At 42.1% G+C, this 19,945-nt stretch overlaps 1 protein-coding gene across 1 annotated transcript in view; it reads right to left on the bottom strand.

Moving 5' to 3' along the window:
• Window positions 1-10,622, bottom strand: part of Cttnbp2 (cortactin binding protein 2) — a 151,770-nt gene extending 141,148 nt beyond the window's left edge. The window contains exon 1 of the mRNA XM_027389955.2: window positions 10,433-10,622. Within this exon, the coding sequence (XP_027245756.1) occupies window positions 10,433-10,513 (81 nt within the window). The 5' untranslated portion in view covers window positions 10,514-10,622. The remainder of the gene's footprint in view (window positions 1-10,432) is intronic.
• Window positions 10,623-19,945: the final 9,323 nt, after the last annotated feature.

Below are 19,945 nucleotides of genomic sequence, written 5' to 3'. Positions count from 1 at the left end.
GATAACCACTGTCTCCACACTCTAGTCCTTAACCTACCTCTTTCATTATGACTTCTACATGGAGGTCTTCTGACATCCATTTTATGGCTGGATCTGAGACAGGATCAGACAGAAAGTTAACAGCCAGGGGTGGGGTAGTGCAGAGTCTGGGGTTCTCTGCAAAACACTCAGTGTTTCCCAAAGTATTCTCAAAGAACCAAGTTTAAACCATAGGACACTATCACCTCTGGTTTTACCTGAAGAAACAACTCAGGAGTCTGAAAGCATAAGGGATCTTGCAACTAGTAAACACTAAACCATGATGTACTAGCTGTGCCTGTGCCTGGCTTATGTGTGAATGTGGTACTCAGCAACAACATTCCAGAATGGGCTGTGTGAGCATCAGAAAAATCAGCATCTCAATCAGCCAATGAGAAAGGTTTGGCATGTAAGTGTCTAACACCAGGCTTTGTATGAATACACAGAAGAAAGCATAGCAAAGCCCATTACTTCAGGGGCTGTGACAAGACATGGCCAGACCAGTCATATTTCAGTTCCAAGAAATCTTTAGGAAAGAGATCCAGGATTTACAGTGGAAAGAGACGAGACCCAGGTGGCTCTCCAAAGAAAGATTTTTAAATGTTCCTCCTAGTTAAGTATGGCTGTTTTTACACACACACACACACACACACACACACACACACACACACACACACACGCACGCACTCGAGAAACAGAGCAGGTATTGTCAAGCAGAGCCTGCAGATGGGGAGAAATAAACCTATAGCAGACCTGGGGCTGTGTAAGAAAACCACTGCCCAGCAGGCAACTATGGAGATGTTCCTTCCCAGTAAGTGGTAAACTTCAATATACCATCTGAAATCCTGTTTCCACTAACAGAGCATTATCACATATGGTTACATAATCCAATGGTTCTCAAACTTCAGCATGAGGAGGGAACATGTGAGACTTGTTCTTAAAACACAGCAGGGCTCCACTCCTAAAACTCTGATTCAGGGAAGGTGGGGGTGGGCATGAATTTGCCTAACAAGTTCCTGCTGAGGATGAAGGATGGGGCTCACTTTGAGAAGCATTTCACCAAGGGATCTATTTTCTTAGCCACACACCGAAAAGCCTGACACCTGAACAGTTCTTCTGAGGACTGTGCAAGAACATATGTGTAAAATTAAGCACGGAGTACAAATGAGCAACTGCTATTAATAACCGAGATGTTTTGTACAGAGAGGATCAGGGTACTGCTTCAATGTCTATTTCTGTTTTTAACTCTACCAACCCAAGTTCAATAAACTCAGTTTACTGACGGTGATGAAAGACTTTTAACCTGGCTTTCCCCACTGAGACTGCAATGCCTGTGTGCTTTAGAGGATAATGTTTTATTAATGTTGCTGCCGCTAGTTCTAAGGATTTTAATTAATTGTGTGTTTTATTGTTCTTGCTTCTCCGAAGCTTCATGAGCAAAAGCACTCTACTTTAAGGCTAATAAATTATGAAAGGCAGTGCCAAGATTCTGATTCATGTTAAGACTTAGGAGGGCTTGCCCTGATTCCAGCATCAGCATCTTGGCATGGGACCTGCAGCTGGCTCCTCTATTTTCCTATGCCTCGTGTCAATAAAGAGGAAATTCATGAAAGGAGGAAAACACTGCTACAAGTGTTCTTGCTGAACCACAAATGTATCGTGCAGAATGCTAAGGAAATGTCTTCTACCACCAAGTATTAAGTGATGTATTATTCTGAACATACAATGCATCTGCCTTCTCTTCCTGACTGCATCTAGCTCCACCCCTGCTTCCTCAGTAAAACATAACCAAGCGCTTGCTTCTAACAATAAAATTCCACTCTGTTTTCACATTGCTGTTTTCTAGTGCCTGATTCTTTCATCCTCATTCTAGTGAAATGGGAGGAAAGAAAGTACACGAAAAAGAGGAGAGCAAGAAAAGAGATACCATCATAGAGGGAGCCATTACAGTTCTAAAGAGAATTCAGGCACTAGGGAAATGTCCAGAGATTTACAAGGTTGACCCCAACTGACAATAGTGGAGAGGCTACCTTAAATGCCCTTCACCAATAATGAGATTGATGACTACCTTATATGCCATCCTAGAGCCCTCATCCAGTAGCTGATGGAAGAAGCAGAAGCAGACACCCACAGCTAAACACTGAGCTGAACTCCTACAATCTAGTTGCAGAGGCAGAGGGGTGATGAGCAAAGGGGTCACGACCAGGCTGGAGAAACCCACAGAAACAGGGGAGCTCATGGACCCCAGACTGATAGCTGGGAAACCAGCATAGGACTATTCTAGACCCCCTGAAGGAGGAAGTCAGTTTGGAGGTCTGGACAATCTATGGGGCCTCTGGTAGTGGATCAGTATTCATCCCGAGCACACGAATGGACTTTGGGAGCTCAATCCACATGGAGGGATACTCTCTCAGCCTAGACACACTGAGGAGGGTCTAGGCCCTGCTCCAAATGATATGACAGACTTTGAAGATCCCCATGGAATGCCTCACCCTTCCTAGAGAGCAGAAAGGGGCTGGGATGGGGGGGGGAGGCAGTGGAGGGGTAGGGGAGAAGGGGAGGGAGAGGGAACTGAGATTGACATGTAAAAGAAGCTTGTTTCTAATTTAAATTTTTAAAAAAAGGAAAAAGAAAGAAAATATGGTGGCACTCTGAAATGACTTCATAAGTAAAAGCACTCTGGAGCGTCTTACTAAAAACTAAAATACAAAGGTGAGCAAGGCCATAAGTCAACACTAGGGGAGGAAGTGTAGGAGGGTTGGGTGTGGGGTAATGACACTAAACATGTAAAGAAAACTTTGTTACTGTGTAAGCTGACCAAATTATATTCATACATATACACACATACACCCTGTCATATACACATATATGAAATGAATTAAGGGTCTCCTTTAAAGGGAAAAAGAAAGTGGGAAGCAGTTTTGCTTCTGAGGTGAACCCCAGGCTCCATGTAGGCAAACCAGGGCTTTGCCAAGCCTTCCTTTTACTTAGTATTTTGAAACAATGTCTCACTGAGTTGGCCCTGTTAGCCTTGTACTCACTCTGCAGCCCATGAACACCTTGAACTCCCAATCCTCCAGCCCCAATCTCCTGTGTAGCTGAGATGAGAAGCATGCCCATGTGGTTATTTGAATAGGCATAGCCCCCATAGACTCATGTGTTTGAATGCTTGGCTCATAGGGAATGGCCCTCTAGGAGGTGTGGCCTTGTTGGAGGAAGTGTGTCACTGCAGAGGTGAGTTTTAAGGTCTTACATGCTCAAGCCATGCCAAGTGTTCATTTTCCTGCTGTCTGCAGAACTCTCGGCCCCTTCTCTAGCACCATGTCAATCTGTACACTGCCATGCTTCCTGCCATGCAACTGTAAGCCAGCCCAATGAAATGTTTTCCTTTGTAAGAGTTGCCAAAGTCATTGTCTCTTCACAGCACTAGAAACCCATGAGCCCTGGGAGCTGAGAGAGGGGCAAGAAACAAAGAAAGTGCTCTGGTGTTTTCTCACTTGAAGTGGTTTTGATCTCATATACCTATAGCACAAAGACCTTAGAAATGAAAAAAATAATAATTCATCTTAGCTTAAGATTAAAATGAATTGTCCTACATCTTATGATATTTATTTGAAAACTACCATAATAATCTAATCTTCAAAAGAATACTGATGACAGAAAATATTGCTATCTACATAACATTAAGATCTTCAGACCACTCTTGAAAACAAGGAAACTGCCTCCAAAATACCAAGAGAAAGATGTTCAGATTATGTGTTATTACTGAACTACAATTTACGACTAAAAAAAAAAATGGGACTGGAGTGGTTACGAGAACTGACAGCTTTTCCAGAGGACCTGGGTTCAATTCCCAGCACCCCCATGGCACTCACAACTGTCTGTGACCTCAGGATCCAGCACCCTCACACAGACATACACACAGGCAAAACACCAATTAAAAATAAAAATAAATGAATGAATAGAAAGCTAGTGCTTTAAAAACACACACACACACACAAAACAAAAACCCAGCAAATGCAGATCACATTCTTTCAATGACACAAAGGAAATAAAATAATAATGAAACCAATAACAACACAATGAAACTGGTCTGTCAAACTGAGTTCGTTTTTTTTTTTTTTTTTTCAGAAAAGTCGTATATACAGGAAACTCAGTGTTCTGAACACCTACTGTATAAAAATTTGACAGATTCCAGTTAAGGAGAGAAGGCATTTGTCTTGGGATATAATAAGTCACATAAATTAGCTTATGGTATATATTTATCATGAAGAAAAGTTGTTTCCTGGCTTGCTCTCAGGCTCACAGTTAGCTACCTTTCTTATACAGTCTGCATCCCCCGGCCTATGGATTGCACCTCCCACAGTGAGCCATGTCCTTCTACATCTCTACATCTATTTTCAATTAAGAAAATGCCTCATAGATACGGCCACAGGCCAATCTGATCAGGCCAATTTCTCAACTGAAGTTCCCTTTCCCAGGTGACTATAGGTTTGTGTCAAGTTGACAGCTGAAGCTAACCATAACACTTGCGAAAATCTTGCAAGGGATATTCTGAGCTACAGGGGTTGGAGTGTCCCTCAGACATTTGTCCAAACACATCACTTGCATTAGATATCCTTAAAGAAAATGTAATCAAACATACAGCCAGTCATTTTGTATGGCTCTTCCCTTCAACACCAAGTTTCCCCTTTCCAGTTAAAACCCATGTGATCAATGCCTTTGTCAACATAGCTAGGAAGGTACCCGAGAAAGAAGAGGGCTTGAACAGGCCAGAGATAGGGACACAGATGTGGGGAAGGCCAAGTCAACAGTCATTAAGAAGGGCAAGTTGTTTGGTTCTCAGACTTCTCCAAGTAAGAAGAGGCTGTTGTTGGACTTAGGAATCTCTAGACAGGGGAATTAGACTAGGTGGTCTCTAAAATCTCCTCAAATATCTTGATTTCATGTGCCATGAAGGTAACTGGATAACTGGATTGAAGAATTTTTTTTTCCTCTTGGGAATAAAAGCATTTGAGCAGTACTTGAGGAAAATGGATTTTGCCTCTTTGCTTCAAAGTTAGAAAAATGTGTTTTTCCTAGCTTAATACATTATGCTAATAACTAATTGCATTTAGTATTCTGTAAGCAAGCAAGAGTTTCTTTGAAGACCAATAGAGGCTAAACAGAAGGGGAATCAATGAAATATCCTGAAACTTCAGAATCCTGAAAGCTCTATCAGCATGAATAAAAAAATAAGCACAACTTTCAAAATATTTAGAGTGTGGAGTTGGCCAATATAAGCGTTCTCAAGGGGGAAAAATATCTATCTTTCTCAGGACTTCAACCTACTTTCATATTTTTAAATCTTTGTGCAGGTGTGTTAGCTCATTCCTGGTCTAAACACTTGGGAAGTTGAAGCCAGATTGCTAAATGTTTGAAGACAACTTGGCCTGGGGTACAGTGAGATCCTGTCAGAATAATGCCAGAAGGAAAGCCAAGAAGAGAGGGGAGCAGAGTGGGATGAGGGAGTGCAAGTGTTACCACAAAGAAGAGGAGAGGGGGAGAGAGGAAGAGAGGAGAGGGAAGCGAAGAAGGGGGAGGGGAGGGGAGGAAGTAAGGAGAGAGAACCTCTCTTGCTTTCCCAACTCTCCTTTCCCACCTTTTTATTTGGTTACTGTCTTTCTTCACCAATCAAACAATGGTTACCTTCATGTTTGTATGCTCTTGAAGACTCCTGAAATCTCCCCCCCACCCCCCCGCCCCCCGGTTGAGTTTAAGAGTCTGCTACATTTTCTCATGTGGCCATTAATCACATCCTGCCTCATGTATTTCCCCAAAGTTTTAACTCATCTTCAGAAAATCTATTTCTTCACCCTTACCACCTGTCAAGACAGCAAAAATATTACGTCTTTACATGCTTTTATCTAATACGCCTCCCCCGTGCAGTATACAAAAGAAGACGAGGCAGGGCAGTGGTGATGCGCGCCTTTAATCCCAGCACTCAGTGGGGGGAGGGGCAGAGACAGGTGAGTCTCCATGAGTTCAAGGCCAGTCTGGTCTACAGAGCGAGTTCTAGGACAGCTAGGACTGTTATATAGAGAAACCTGTCTCAAAAATCCAGAGAGACAGAGAGCAAGAGAGAGAGAGAGAGAGAGAGAGAGAGAGAGAGAGAGAGAGAGAGAGAGAGAGAATCAAGGGGCAACTAAGACTTAATTCTACTCCAGGGATTACTAAGTAGATGCACCTTCATTCACCACTAGGAGTAACCCATACTAGGCAAGCAACTAAGGAAGTTCTTAAGACTTGCTGAGAGCTTGGGGCCCACCTTGTACCTCAAGGCAGGCAGTATCACCTGGATACTTTCACAGAAGACAAGCAACTCTGTTTTGGAGGATGTAATAGTGATGAGAAAACAATGGCAGGAAGGAAACCTGATTCTGGGTCTAGCTAATTTTAACTAAGAGAAAGTTGGAAGGAAAACAAAAGTGGCTGAGGCAGGGGGGATTAAATTCAGCCATTTCCTCCTCTTAGATTTCTTCTTCTTCCATTTCCTCTTCAGGGAAAAGAGGACCACCATTTTGGTTCATACAAGTCTCCTTGAAGGAGTCTGCTCTCTCCCTGCCACAGCCTTCATGGTCACATGGTCAACAGCTGATCTCTGTTGTTGATGATGCAGAACTGATGCTGTAAAAATGCTTTCTCAATGGATAAACTTATGGGAAACACGTGAGAATAGAACCAACTGCTTACTTAGCTTTGGTATGGATTGAACCACAAATGGGGCAAATGCTTTTCTTAACACAAAATTGCTCCTATGACAAATTTAACAAGATCGGCGATAGCAATAAAAATAAACAGAACAGGTGCAAGCAGAAACATGCAAGCCATTGTTTAAAAAGAGAGTGTGTAAAACACCTCCATTCTAACCTTTCAAAGATCAAGAAAAATCTAAGGTATTTTCTAAAAAATATAGCCAAGATGGTGTCATTGCATCTTTGAGAGTCTTTGACATAGGACATCTGTGAAGGAGCCTCAAGAACCAGCCATGGGTGCAACACTACTTTCTGCCATATCTGCTCATAACCTCTCTCTGAAGGCCCAGTGCTCTGAAGGCTCTGTCCTCCACTATGGAATATTTCTAGTGCCTTCCAGAAAACATTTCCAGTTCCTTCTATTAGGAACCCTCTCTCTGACTGTTAATCCTACAATTTCTCTCCACATTTTTTGTGCCCATCATGATTTTACTCCTCTGTGTCCTGCAGAGTCCACCAGAGTCATGGTTTAAGGGGTTAAACGCTTGCACCTTCAGACTGGTGTATGTTGTGGGGTGAGTTAATATTACGCCCCCTTAAAATTAGTCTACCAAACCTTCAATATTCCACAGCTGCTATATCACTGCAATTTCATTTTTTCCAGTATCAGAACCAAAATGGGTGAAGATCCTTTTTATTGTGTTTACATCCAATGCTGTTACCTAGAAGACAAAATTTTCCAGGTGCCAGTCATTAAATTTAACACCAATGTACAATTTTCAGTGGAAACAATGCCGAGATTTCCACTCTCACAGCAAAATCTATACCTACACTTTGCATATTAGCTAATCCCAAAAGCCCAGAGTGAACACAATGCTAGTCACCTCCCTAAATACAGCTGTAAGTGGATCTCCATTTTCTTCTCACTCCCAAATTCCAGTGACAATAAAAAGCAGATTTCTGTTTTCCATACTGCCTACCATAAGAGTTGTATTCTGAGCAGAAATAGCAATATGGCCTATAAAAGTCATCCCATTTGGCTAAGGCACTGAAAATAACCCAGGCTCCCGGCATGGATCACACTATTAATATGATCCTATTGAATAATGTAGCTGTTAGCCAGCTTTACACTCGAGGTGCTTTCAGGATTTAAACAGTGAAGAACAAGGATAACAAACTAAATTTAAAACACTCCACTGGAAATTATATTAAACTGCAAACTATAAATTAAACCAGTTCCTAAGCAACAATCTAAATAGAATTTTTAAAAAGCCCTCTAAAAACATGCACTTTCAAAAATAGCCAACTGCTTTGGAGGCTTCACTAGCTTGATTCTGCCAAATGTATATATAAAATTCCACAAGACGTAAACCAATTTGAAATGAAATAAATCTCTCTGAGGCAAAAAGAGAATTCCTCACTATAATTAAAAATATATATTAAGTCCTTTGTTGGCAAAATATAGTTTTAATTTTTAACCATTAGAAGAAGAACAAGTATGACAAACAGGATTTCTCTAATTAGCTTTTCTTTAATAATAATAATAATAATAATAATAATAATAATAATAATAATAATAATAAGTCAAAGCCAGGCAGGGTGGTGGTAAGGACTACTAACCCCAGCCTTCAGGAGGCAGAGAGATAGGAGAACCATGATTTCATGATAAGCTTTAGCTACATGTGATCCTCAAAATAATAAAAAAATGCCAGTTTACTCAAGTAGCTAACATAAGAGTCCCCATATTTCAAGTCCAACTACTTGTAAACAATGAAGTCCAGTTTTACTGAATAAAAAGCCACCACATTCTTTCTTAAAAGTAGACAGTTACTTCAAATACCTTAGCACTGTTACTGCAGATTTGAAGCCTAAGGGATCCCTTGGGAATAACGGAGGAGGTCCCAGTCGGTGAGATTTTGCCTGGCTATTCTCCCTCAACCAAAGCAGAACAATCAAGCTGCCAACTTAGCAGCCTTTGAATCGGGCTCCTGACAATTTTAAACAGCCGACAGCAACACTGACCTTGTTGGCACAGCAGTATTCCTGACGATGCAATTTTGTTTACAGTCTTACATATCATAAACTGCATGCTTTGTGTTGGTTTGCCTGGTGGCCGAAATATCTTGTGGGCACAAAGCTGTGTATTCCAAGTAGATTAAACAAACTATCCACCCTCCTGGGGGGAGAAGGAGCGCGACCCCCACACCTCCACTTTCCCCCTCATGGAGAACAGGACACTCAATAGTTTCAGCTTCCCAGAGGGACTTTTGCTTTGATAGCCATTTTCTTCGTTGTCCCCGACTCTCAGAATGAAAGTATTTCTCAAGTGGAAAGGTTTCATTTGAAATATCTTTAAAGTTCTTATTAGAAAAAAAAACCCGCTATTTTTCCCAAAACTTTAGCCCAGAGTCTTCTATTTTCACCAATGGGAATTAGTACCTGACCCCTCCTATTCTCCTCTCGCAGCTCTTGCCTCCAGGTACCTTCCTCCACACCCCTGCCTTCTCCTCCTAGCAAGCCCTCCCTCCAGAGGGGAGGGAATTAAACTGCCCAGGTTGTTTACACCTGGTCCTGCCCAGCCCGGGTCTGGGCTCTGGAGATGGGAGATACGGACCTGGGCGTCCATGCCAGGCTGCTCAGCTCCCTCGGTCCCACTCAGAATCTTCCGAGAGAGCTGCGGGATTTGGCCAAGACTGGGAGGCGCTCCTAGACCTGCCTTTCTTTGCACATCTTTGCCGCTCTGGCAAAAGCTGTTTCCCAGACCTGCGAACGTTTTCCAAGCTGGCTTTGTGGGTTGAGACCCCCCAAGCGGGGCACAGAGGGAGTGGGAACCACCGGGGAGCGTCTGTGCGTGCAGACAACTCAAGAGTACCAAAAAAGGGAGCAGGTAGGCGCCTAAGCAAGAGAGGACGCTAGGGAAAGGAACAATGTGTTGACACCAGGTTCGGAAACCCCAGCTCAGTGCCACTCCGCCTGGGGAAGAAGGTCCCTACCGATGACTGATGGAGCAGCAGGCAGCTAGGACCCAAAGTGCTGGCGCTCAGTTGCAGCAGCACCCACAGCTGGGCGCGGGGCCTCTCCCACGGGGCGTCCTCCCCCCCCCCCCGAGACACACGAACCCCCGCACACAAAGAGCATCTCCACACCTGCCTGGCGACGGACGGGTCGCCTTTCCCTCGCTGCTTCCCCAGGTCTCCCAAGAGGTGTCAGGCACCCCGAGACTAGCATTTGCTCGGTGCCTGGCGGAGCTGAACAATGGGGGTTGAGATCCTCCGTGAGCACCCCAGCAGTGGGCAAAGGGGTCCCCAAGGACGCATGCGGGGAGCTTCCAGAAGGACCGACGGGCTCCTAGCACCTCGGGGGCGGCGGGGGTAGCGTCGCGCTACTCGAATCCGCTTCTGGCCTTGGGGGCAGGCACCCCAGGGAAGGGACATCCGAAGGGCACACCCCGGGGGAAGGAAGGGGCATCCAGGAGAAGAGGCACACCAGGGAGGGGGCACCCCAGAAGGAAGGGGACACCCCTGGGAAGGTGTACCTCGGAGAAGGAAATGGAACCCCGAGGAAGTAAGGGGGCACTCCAGGGAAGCACCGGGCATCCCTCGGGGAGTGTCCGGCGGGGACCGGGGCACCACCCCCAGCCCGCATCTACACCGTTCCCGGAGCCCAGGGAACTCGGTTACCGCGGCCTCCGCCGTGGCCCCCGCCGGGTCGTCCGGGGCGCGGGACAAGTCGGGCTCGCAGCTCGCGCCGTCCGTCGCCATCTTCCTGCTCTAGCGGATCCGAATGCGAGCTCGGAGCAGCGGCGGGGCTCTGCTCTCGGCGCGGGCGGGCGGGCGGGCGGCGCTTAACCCGCTGCTGGCTGCGGCCGCGGCGCTCTCAGCCCCGGAGCCCGGCCGCCCCCTCCCGCCTCCCGCGCGCACCGCCCCTGCCGCTTAACCCTCTGCGCGCTGCAGACGCCGGCGCCCCGCCCACCCGCTAGCCTGCAGCAGCCGCTCCCAAGGGACCAAGAACCAGCAAGCAAGCGAGCCGCGTGGCTTTGAGCTGGTGTTGGGGAGACAAACACCCCAGGATGCAAAAGAAAATAAGCTTCCTTTCCGGAGGCGATGGGCTGACAAACTCTTGACTTAGCAGGACACAAACCGAACTGGATGTCAGGCCCTTGGATGCTAAATCTAAGATCTACGGTCGAGGAACCATCATCCCTCACTTCGACTAGCTCCATCGAGGTGCCTCTCTTAATATTTCCCAACTCTTGCCTTCTGAACACTTCTATCCTCTTGATTTATATACACCCAGCTTTTTTTTTTTAATCGCATCTTCGATGCTCACCCTCTAAAACGATCAACTTTCCGCTGAAAGTCTGTGCCTTGCTGTTTTTAAGCCCCTCAGCTAGGTGCCTTTCTGTTCGATTCTCTTTTTAAGGAAGGTGGAGACCCCCCCCCCAGGGGTCCATCCAGAAAAACCACCAAGTATCAGTGATGTCTTAATACTTTTGTGAGAACAGCAACTTCTCCGTGCAGGTGAAAACCCAAATATACACACACAAACCTTTGACAAAATGGTCGATTGGAAATGCATGGTTGGGGAGTTAGCACGAATGAGTTAGGCCAAGACACTTAACTTCCCCCATCCTGCCTCTAATTCCATTCTTACTTTTTCCTGCCAACTCCCAGAATCTGAAAATTTATCACCTTGCTGAGACCATATGGTAAGGAGGTCCCTAAAGTTCCAGGTCCCTAAAGATGTGTTGAAAGCACAAAATCAAATGGAGGCATTCAAACTGTCTCTGTGATGTCATCAAATCAGTCAAATCAACCGACAACCCAATCCCACACTTGAAATTCTGGAAGATGAATGACTGGAATGTTCAGTCCAAGTGCACAGATCAAAGCCTTTAAAACAAAACAAAACAACCTGCTCCTAATGAGAAGTTCTGACACCTTAACTGCTCAGCTTTCCAAACTGGATCCAAGTATGACACATCAGAGAAAACCTTTTCTACAAAGACACTGGAAAGAATTGGTCAGCAAAATCTAGAAAGTTTGCTCTCAAAAGAGAGGTCAAGGAAACTTCCACCTGAAACTCTGAGGTTAAGGGTCAGATTTTAGGAAGCAGATGGAGGTCATCCTGATTCAGGGCTTCCTTTGTTTATTCTCTGTGGCTTCACTCAGGTGGCCAGGCTCGGTTTGTACTCCTGTTCATCACACAACTCTCTTATTTAATCGAATATTCTCCTGAAATTGCTTAATATGAGACTCTCTAGATTTCTTGTAAGATAAAAGAAAAGCATTTGACAGTAAAAGGTTTTGAACTGATAGTAAATAATTAAAATTAGAAGCAATGATATTTCTTATTCTTTTCAAAACTCATTTTTGCACATCGTTCGGCCATCAATTTTCTTAATACTGATGTTGAGTTATTACTTGAAAAATTAGCTGGCACACTTCTAGGGAGACTCACGAGGATGAAATAATATATTTCATTTAGGACTTAGGAATGCGGTGTCTAAAATCCCTTATTTCTGGGAAGCAGGTTTTAGTGCTTAGACATGCAGCTCAATTTTAAATGTCTCATTTATTTTAAGGTATTTTATAATAACATTCAAAATGTGACTGCACCATTGGAAAAGAATAGTTTTCTTTCTAGAATTCTAAGTAAAACCCAAACAGATTCATATCAGAAAAGCAGTTATTCTTGAATGATTTTTTTGCCCTCTTACTTATGTGTATATGTGTCAATGAAAAATATACAGGTATAAAAACCATAGTACAGCATGTTTTAGCTGCCAAAATCCAGGACATGGGAAAGAGAATTCAAGACCTTTGCTTCTGCCTTAAAACTGCCACCCCGGAGAATTGGCTGAGGATCCTAGGGCTGCTTGCAGCAAAGGAGGGGTTAACTCCCACACCAGTGGCCTGGCCTGGAGCAGCCTTGCCACTGGAGGACACTTGTTTAAATTGTGTCCTGAGAATTAGCTTTCATTGCTATTGTAAATTAACTCTTTCTGCACAAAGACTGTCTCTATTGCAGTTAAAGCAAATAGATTCAAAAGGATAGTAGTTTGATGACTCCAGAACATACGTCTTTTAATAGTTCATTAAACAGCTAAATAACAACCATGAAGGACACTCCAGGGTAAGAATGAAAACTTCTAAAAGGCAGGGTAGAAGTAGGAAGCCAGAAGTATAAGAGGAAGAGGAAATTCCTATACTAGAAATGAACCAGATTCTTAACCCATAGGTTCTCTAAAGCATTAAGATGGAAGGAGAGATATATTGCAGATAGAAAACAATTTACATTAATTTTTCCTTTGAACATAATAACAATGACGTCTTCTTGACAAAAGAATCTGAGGTTCATTGTTTTCCAAACTGTGGGAGAGAGGTGTTTGTGTGGAGCTATGGGATAGTCTTTAAAGGTCTCTTTTTAAGGCCAGAGAAATGAGTTGTTGAGGCTAGGAATGGAGACAGTGGTTGGGAAACCAAGTGGGTTTTCTGATTAAACCCTGTCCTTGGCCTCACCAGCCACGTCCTCCAACCCACAAAGCCAAGAACCGGGAGAGTCCAACATCATGATACAAGGGGAGGCTTCCTTCCATGTGAAAAGATAAAGAAATATATGAGTATCCTAAAACCAGCGCCATGGAAGAGAATCCTTTACTTCAGTCAAATGACAACATATATGATAATCCCAGAGAGCAAACCATATGCTATCATGTCTTAGCTTTGCCAAATGACAAAATTACGGAGTAACAAATCATTTCTGACTATGTCCCCAAAGACTATAGTTATACAATTTAGGTAGTCCCTCCCACTTATTCCTTTCTGCATGAAGTGACCAACCTAGGGCGCCCCAAATCTTGACTTCAGGAATTCTGGAAGAAAGAATGAGGATGAGCTCCCAGCACCCTATCTAACACATGCTTTTGAAATCAAGACATTGCCAGAAATGGGTTTTCGTATGACCTAACTACATTCCTTCATAGATAACTTGTCATTATCTGCATGTGCTAGGGGCTCTTTGTGGGTTTTGTTCAGTAAATTTCATTTGAATCTAGTTAGCCATTCTTGTCAACAACCTATGGATTTGGAAAGCCTTCTTACCAACTGTAGTTGGTCTATGCCAAGGGAATGCAAGCTAATTTTACCTAAGCTAAAGCAAAATGTAATTAGGACATTAAATCTGCTACATAGGAAGCAAGTCGAAGCTAAATGTAAATTGTAACCACCCTTAACCTTTTTAATACAATCTGTATTAGTTAGGGTTCCCTAAAGGATCAGAACTAACAGAATGAATCACACACACACACACACACACACACACACACACACACACACACACACACACACACACGGAATTTATTAAAGTGGTTTGTTATGAGTTGTGGTCCAGATAGTCCAACAATGACTCTCTCTAGACTGTAAGGCAAAGGGTCTGGTAGTTGTTCAGTCTATGGAATGGGATATCTCAATAATCCCAACCTGACTTTGAGACTCCAGAGGATTCCAAGAGAGCTGCTAGTCTTCAGTCTACATTGGAACCCCTAAGAAGTGGGGAAAGGAATATCTCAGAAACAGGATCTTAGATGAACTTGCCAGGAAGAGTAAGGGCAAGCAGGCAAAAAGCAAAAGCTTCCTTCTTGCAAGTCTTTTTACCTGAGCTACGACCAGAATGTGTGGCCTAGGTTTAGGGTGAGTCTTCCTATCTCAAATGATTGAAGCAAGAAAGTCGCTCACTGGGTGTGGTGGAGCACAGCTTTAATCCCAGCACTCAGGTTGAAGAGGCAGGAGGATCTTTGTGATTTCGAGGCTAGCCTTGTCTACAAAACAAGTTCCTGGACAGCCAAAGCTCTTACAGATAGAAAACCTGTATCAAAAAAAAAAAAAAAGAAAGAAAGAAAGGAAGGAAGAAAAAAAGAAAGAAGAAGGAAGGAAGGAAGGAAGAAAAAAGAAGAAGGAAGGAAGGAAGGTAGGAGGAAGGAAGGAAGGAAGGAAGGAAGGAAGGAAGGAAGGAAGGAAGGAAGGAAAGAAAGAATTTCTTATAGGCATGCCCAGCTGCTAGGGTTGTAGCTGATTTCAGATGAAGTTATGCTGACAATGAAGATTAGCCATCATGCCATCTTTAACTAGGATCTATATCTAGGGATCATTCAATTGCCAAACTGGTATCCAAATACCAGGGTTTGGGGGGGATAGTTGCTTGTTTTTCTGTTTCTTTGTTTTTCTTTTCAGATGGGGTCTGACTGTGTTATTTAAACTGGCCTCCAGCTAAGGCTGGTTTTGAATTCCTAGCCCTCCTCCCTCAGTCTTCCAAGGGCTGAGATTACAGGTATAAGCTTCATATCCAGCTCAGATACTAGATTTTACAGAAGTATAGCTATAAAGGAATGATAAGAAAATCAAACCCTGATCCAGTCCCTCTAATAGACACCGGGACTAGTTCAGAAAACCCAGATAGAGTTGGTCCCATTCTATTGAATTCTTTTCCATCATTATTTGCTGGTTTACACTTCTACCTACAGAAATTGCTTACAAGGGCAAGTTGTGGTGTACAAGTATGTTTCAGTGCACAGCCATTGTAGAAAAACTATTTTAACAAAAGAATCTGGCCCATAGCTGCCCCTCAACCATCTGAATTGGAAATGGATCTGAGTTTTCCCACTTGTTCAGGCTCTTTAGTCACCCCACAAGCTTGCAGTATGTAGTTACTAGGCAACCATGAAGGCAGAAGTGTTTATACCATTAGGCATTAATTATAGCAGAACTGTATTTTTCTTAGAAAGTTTTAAAACCATATAAATAGGTTGTGAGATCCGGCCCCTCATCTCTTTGATTATAAGCACAGAACCTGTTATAAAATCAAACCTTAAAATGTCCCTTTAATTCTGGGCATGTGCTATTCACTACAAAAGCAATTGCAGAGTTCAACACATTTAAAGGAAACTTAGGATGATGCTTTGCAATAGTAACGATTATGCAGAAAGTGCTTATGCTTGACTCAATTAGGATTTGCTTAGGCTACAGATACATTATTCTACATAAAATTATGAAGTAAACCAAGGCATTTTTACTGTTTAGAATAGCACAATTTGTGTATTTGTAGTTAATGGAATTTCTAATATGTTAGGTTTTTTTGAGACACACATTTCATTTCACATTGCCCCAATCAATGTGAAATCTCAATTTATGGCAATAGTTACTTTTATCCTTCAATATACAAACAAACAAACAAACAAACAAACAAACAAAAACCCTAGTTAAATCCTCATATTAGCTGGGCTCATTTTAAAGCACTTGGAAATGTGATGACATTATTTGAGAGGAAATAACATAAATATTTGTACAGAAGTTGAATAACCAATGAATTTAATTCATAATATTTATGAAAAATGACATAGATACATCTGAAGGCTTAATTATATTTGTGATTCAAGAATTGAAAGGAAAAACCTGATTAGTATCTCTAGATTCTGGGGAAGATGAATTCATTTGCAGGATAATAAACTTACACCTGGGAGTCAACACTTCCCTGCTGAAAATGTTCTATTTTAACAATACAATACATGTATTTGCTTATGAAAATCAGAGTTATCCTCATACCAGCTATGACTAATTCCCTTTTATCATGATGTCATCATCACCTAGTATTTATTATTTATCAGTTTCAGCATTAATGTCTTCTAAAGGATCAATTCAGTTGGAATATAAATTATTCCACTACTGTACTTTCTCTTCAGTATCTCTTCTGTGTTGTCTCCCTGGGTTAGCTTTCAACCTCACCCTCCTCCTGGCCATTCAGTCCACGTGGTGCCATTACAATGTGGCCTTGCTTGATACCTTTCTATTTGGCTCATCCATCTACAACCATACACTGTGGCAGGGAACTCCACTACCAGATTTTTAGAACCCAGTTGGCAGGGAAGGATCTAACTACACTGGATCCAGATCCCTAAGTTTGAGCAGCATGTCACATATAAACCCGACTGCATTGTTCTGCTTGACTACAGAATTCAATAGAATTTTTAAGACAGAAATAGAACTAGAGATTCAAACATGAGTTGTAAAACAATCAGACAGCTAGAAGGAAGCTATTTTTAATAAGTATGTAAATTAGGGCAAAACTTGATCTTAATGGAAGGTAATTTATCCATTTCTTTCATATATATATATATTGTGTCCTGTTGTCTTAGTTAAGATTTTTACTGTTGTGAGGACACACCATGAACACGGCAACTCTTATAAGGAAAGCATTCAATTTGGGTAACTTTCTTACAGTTTCAGAGATTCAGCCCATTATCAACATGGTGGGGAGCATGATGTCATGCAGGTAGACATGGTGCATGAGAGTCCTACATCTTGCAGGCAACAGGAAGCCAACTGACACACTTGGCAGTATCCTAAGCATAGGAAACCTCAAAGCCCGCCCCCACAGTGACACACTTCCTCCAACAAGGTCATACTCAATCCAACAAAGCCACTCCTCCTAATAGCACCACTTCCTATGGGATTATGGGGGCCAATTACATTCAAACTACCACACCTGTTTATGACCCCCCCACACCCCTCTTTAGTTCCTAAGCCTTCAGATCCTGTAGTTTTTTGGCTTAAAATCCTAGATTTTAATATTTGGATTCTCTTCTCTGAAGTTTCTTCTAGTCTAAAGTTCAAGTCCAGAGCACTTAGGCAAGGTCCCAAGCCCAAGACTGCCTCCTTAGTCCAGTAAGGCATATTCTCATTTCCCCAAACCATCTCCTCAAGACTCACAGTGTCTGAAGCCTCACTTGAATTCATATTTACTGAGAGTCATTTTGTAAACATGGCCCTACTTTATTGTTGTTTTAATAAAAGGGTTGGCTCAACACAATTTACTATGTCATAATTAGAAATGAGAACCACATGTGCCTACTTTCAAAGAAAGTATTTGTAACAAAAATATCCCAGTTCTCTTGCCTAATTGAATTGCATTTAGCCTCTTGTTTTTGGATTTACTTCTGGGAGTGGCATAAGCCTAGCTTAGACTCCCTAATGTCCCTTGACAAATAGAATCCAGGTACTGATTTATGACCCCATCTGTAGTCAGATACAGAATGCCAAGCTGGCAATAAAGGTTAGTCTGTAATTGTAAAACATATTGCCACCACGTAAAAGCTCTGTTGACAGTTTTTAAAGTGTAGTGGTGTTTCTCTTGTTTTCAGGAAGTAACCTGTCTGCATGGGTTTAAAAACTGGTATTCAGAACTAAAGAAGCTAAGGGTAAATGAATATGCTCCAATGATAGAGGATTCTCAAACATGCAGATTCTAAAACATACTTTGAGTCTCTAACAGATTTTCTATAATTCGAGGTTAAATGAGGATTGGTGGGTTTGCAGTATCTGATACTAAACCAGCATCCAAGTCAACTATAAAACTTTATTCCAACTTGTTGGATGGGTCCAGTACTTAGGCAGATGGATGCACGAATGTATATGAAAGTGAAGTGGATATTACTACTTCCTTCTTTTGTGTCATAGGCCCCTGTGGCAGTGTGATAATAGTTAGGGGCTCTCTCAAAAAGGGAACTAAATTCACAAAATGAAATACATAGGATAAGTTAATATAGCACAAGTTCTAATTTGTCCTAATAATAAAAACCCAGAGTCAGATAGTAGGGAGTGAAAGCTGAAAGATTAGAGAAATCGAGCAGCCAGTCACTAGGGTTCTTAACTCTATGAAATGCTCAGACCAAAAAGGGGGCTAGCACCTGTCTCCACCCACCTCATATTCCTCTCTCCTCCCAGCCATATCACTTCCTGTTTCCTCCTCCATAGTGCTGGGATTAAAGTCATGTGCCTCCAAAGTACTGGGATCAAAGGCATGAGATAGCAAGTGCTGGGATTAAAGGTGTATGCCCCCACTGCCTGGTCTCTATGGTTAACTAGTGGCTAGGCCCGAACTCTGATCTCCAGACAAGCTTTATTTGTTAGCTATCATGACAGGTTAGGAGTGGAACACTGCTCCAACAGTTGGTTTGATCTTCAACACCACATACAAATTCAAAAGGATTTTTAAAAAGCTAGAAATATTTAAGTTTAGTGATCAAAATTCTTCCCACAGAAAGCACAATTATAATGTAGTTATCGAGAAGTTTGATTACTAGAACAGTAAATAAGAAGATGTAATGATAATGTCAAGGTTCATAATTTGTGACCTTTTTACGTTTTCATGAATATAAGGGTACCTTGAAAGCTCTCCAATAACTATACTGATATTTTAAAATATCTACAATCTGTATTGTGACATCATATCAAGTGCTTCCAGGTATGTTGTGACCTGTTACTAAAGTTCTTAGTTGGAATAAATGCTCAATATGACTAAGAGCTTAGCCAAATGGAAATAATTTGTGTGTTCATGTGTGTCAGGTGTGTGTGTGGGAAGTTCTTTCCATCCCCACCTTAGGGTCTGTGCCAGAGACCTAGGGTTTACTGATCAGGCTAGCCTGACTGGCCAGTAAACCCCAGAGGGCCTCCTGCTACCACCTCCCCAGTCAGCATCAAGCCTGACTTTTTACATGCATTAGGAATGAACTAGGACCCTCTTGATTCCAGAGAGCGATTGACAGGTTAAGATAGAGCCCCAACCTGAAAACATGCTTTTTGAATTATTACAAATATTTTAATTTTTTTAAATGCCATGATTTTTCAAATATATATTAAGCTTGCCTATTTCAAGATGACAATCAAACTCTACATTTGGTGGGCCAAGTAAGGCATCCCAAGAGGAAACAAAACAACACAAGCGTGTGTCCTGCTGTGGTGTATTTTTAGAGTAATTTACCTTAGCCCTCTTCTGATAGTTTCAACACTTATTTCTATTTCAGATTCTTCCTATACCTTTTGAAGAATTAATATTCTCTCTAATATACTTGCTGTTTTGGAAAGAGATTTTTTAAATAAAATTTAATAAAAATTGTTGTACAGATATATAACAGCTCTAACAAGTCTATTGGTACAAAATTTTAATTTGAAACCAAATACTACATGATACTCAATTAAATATTAAAAACTCAATATGAACTTAGGAATGTCTAAATAGTGAAACTCTAGAGGGTTCATTTAAATCAGAAAGACAAAGTGATTTTTTCTTTTTCTTTTTTTTTTTCTTTTCTTTTTTTTTTTTTTTTTTTTTTTTTTTTTTGAGACAGGGTTTCTCTGTGG

The sequence above is a fragment of the Cricetulus griseus genome (assembly GCF_003668045.3).
Source record: "Cricetulus griseus strain 17A/GY chromosome 1 unlocalized genomic scaffold, alternate assembly CriGri-PICRH-1.0 chr1_0, whole genome shotgun sequence".
Taxonomy (NCBI): Eukaryota; Metazoa; Chordata; class Mammalia; order Rodentia; family Cricetidae; genus Cricetulus; species Cricetulus griseus.
Note: the sequence above shows the minus strand (reverse complement) of the source record. Positions and strands in the feature narration are given on the sequence as shown.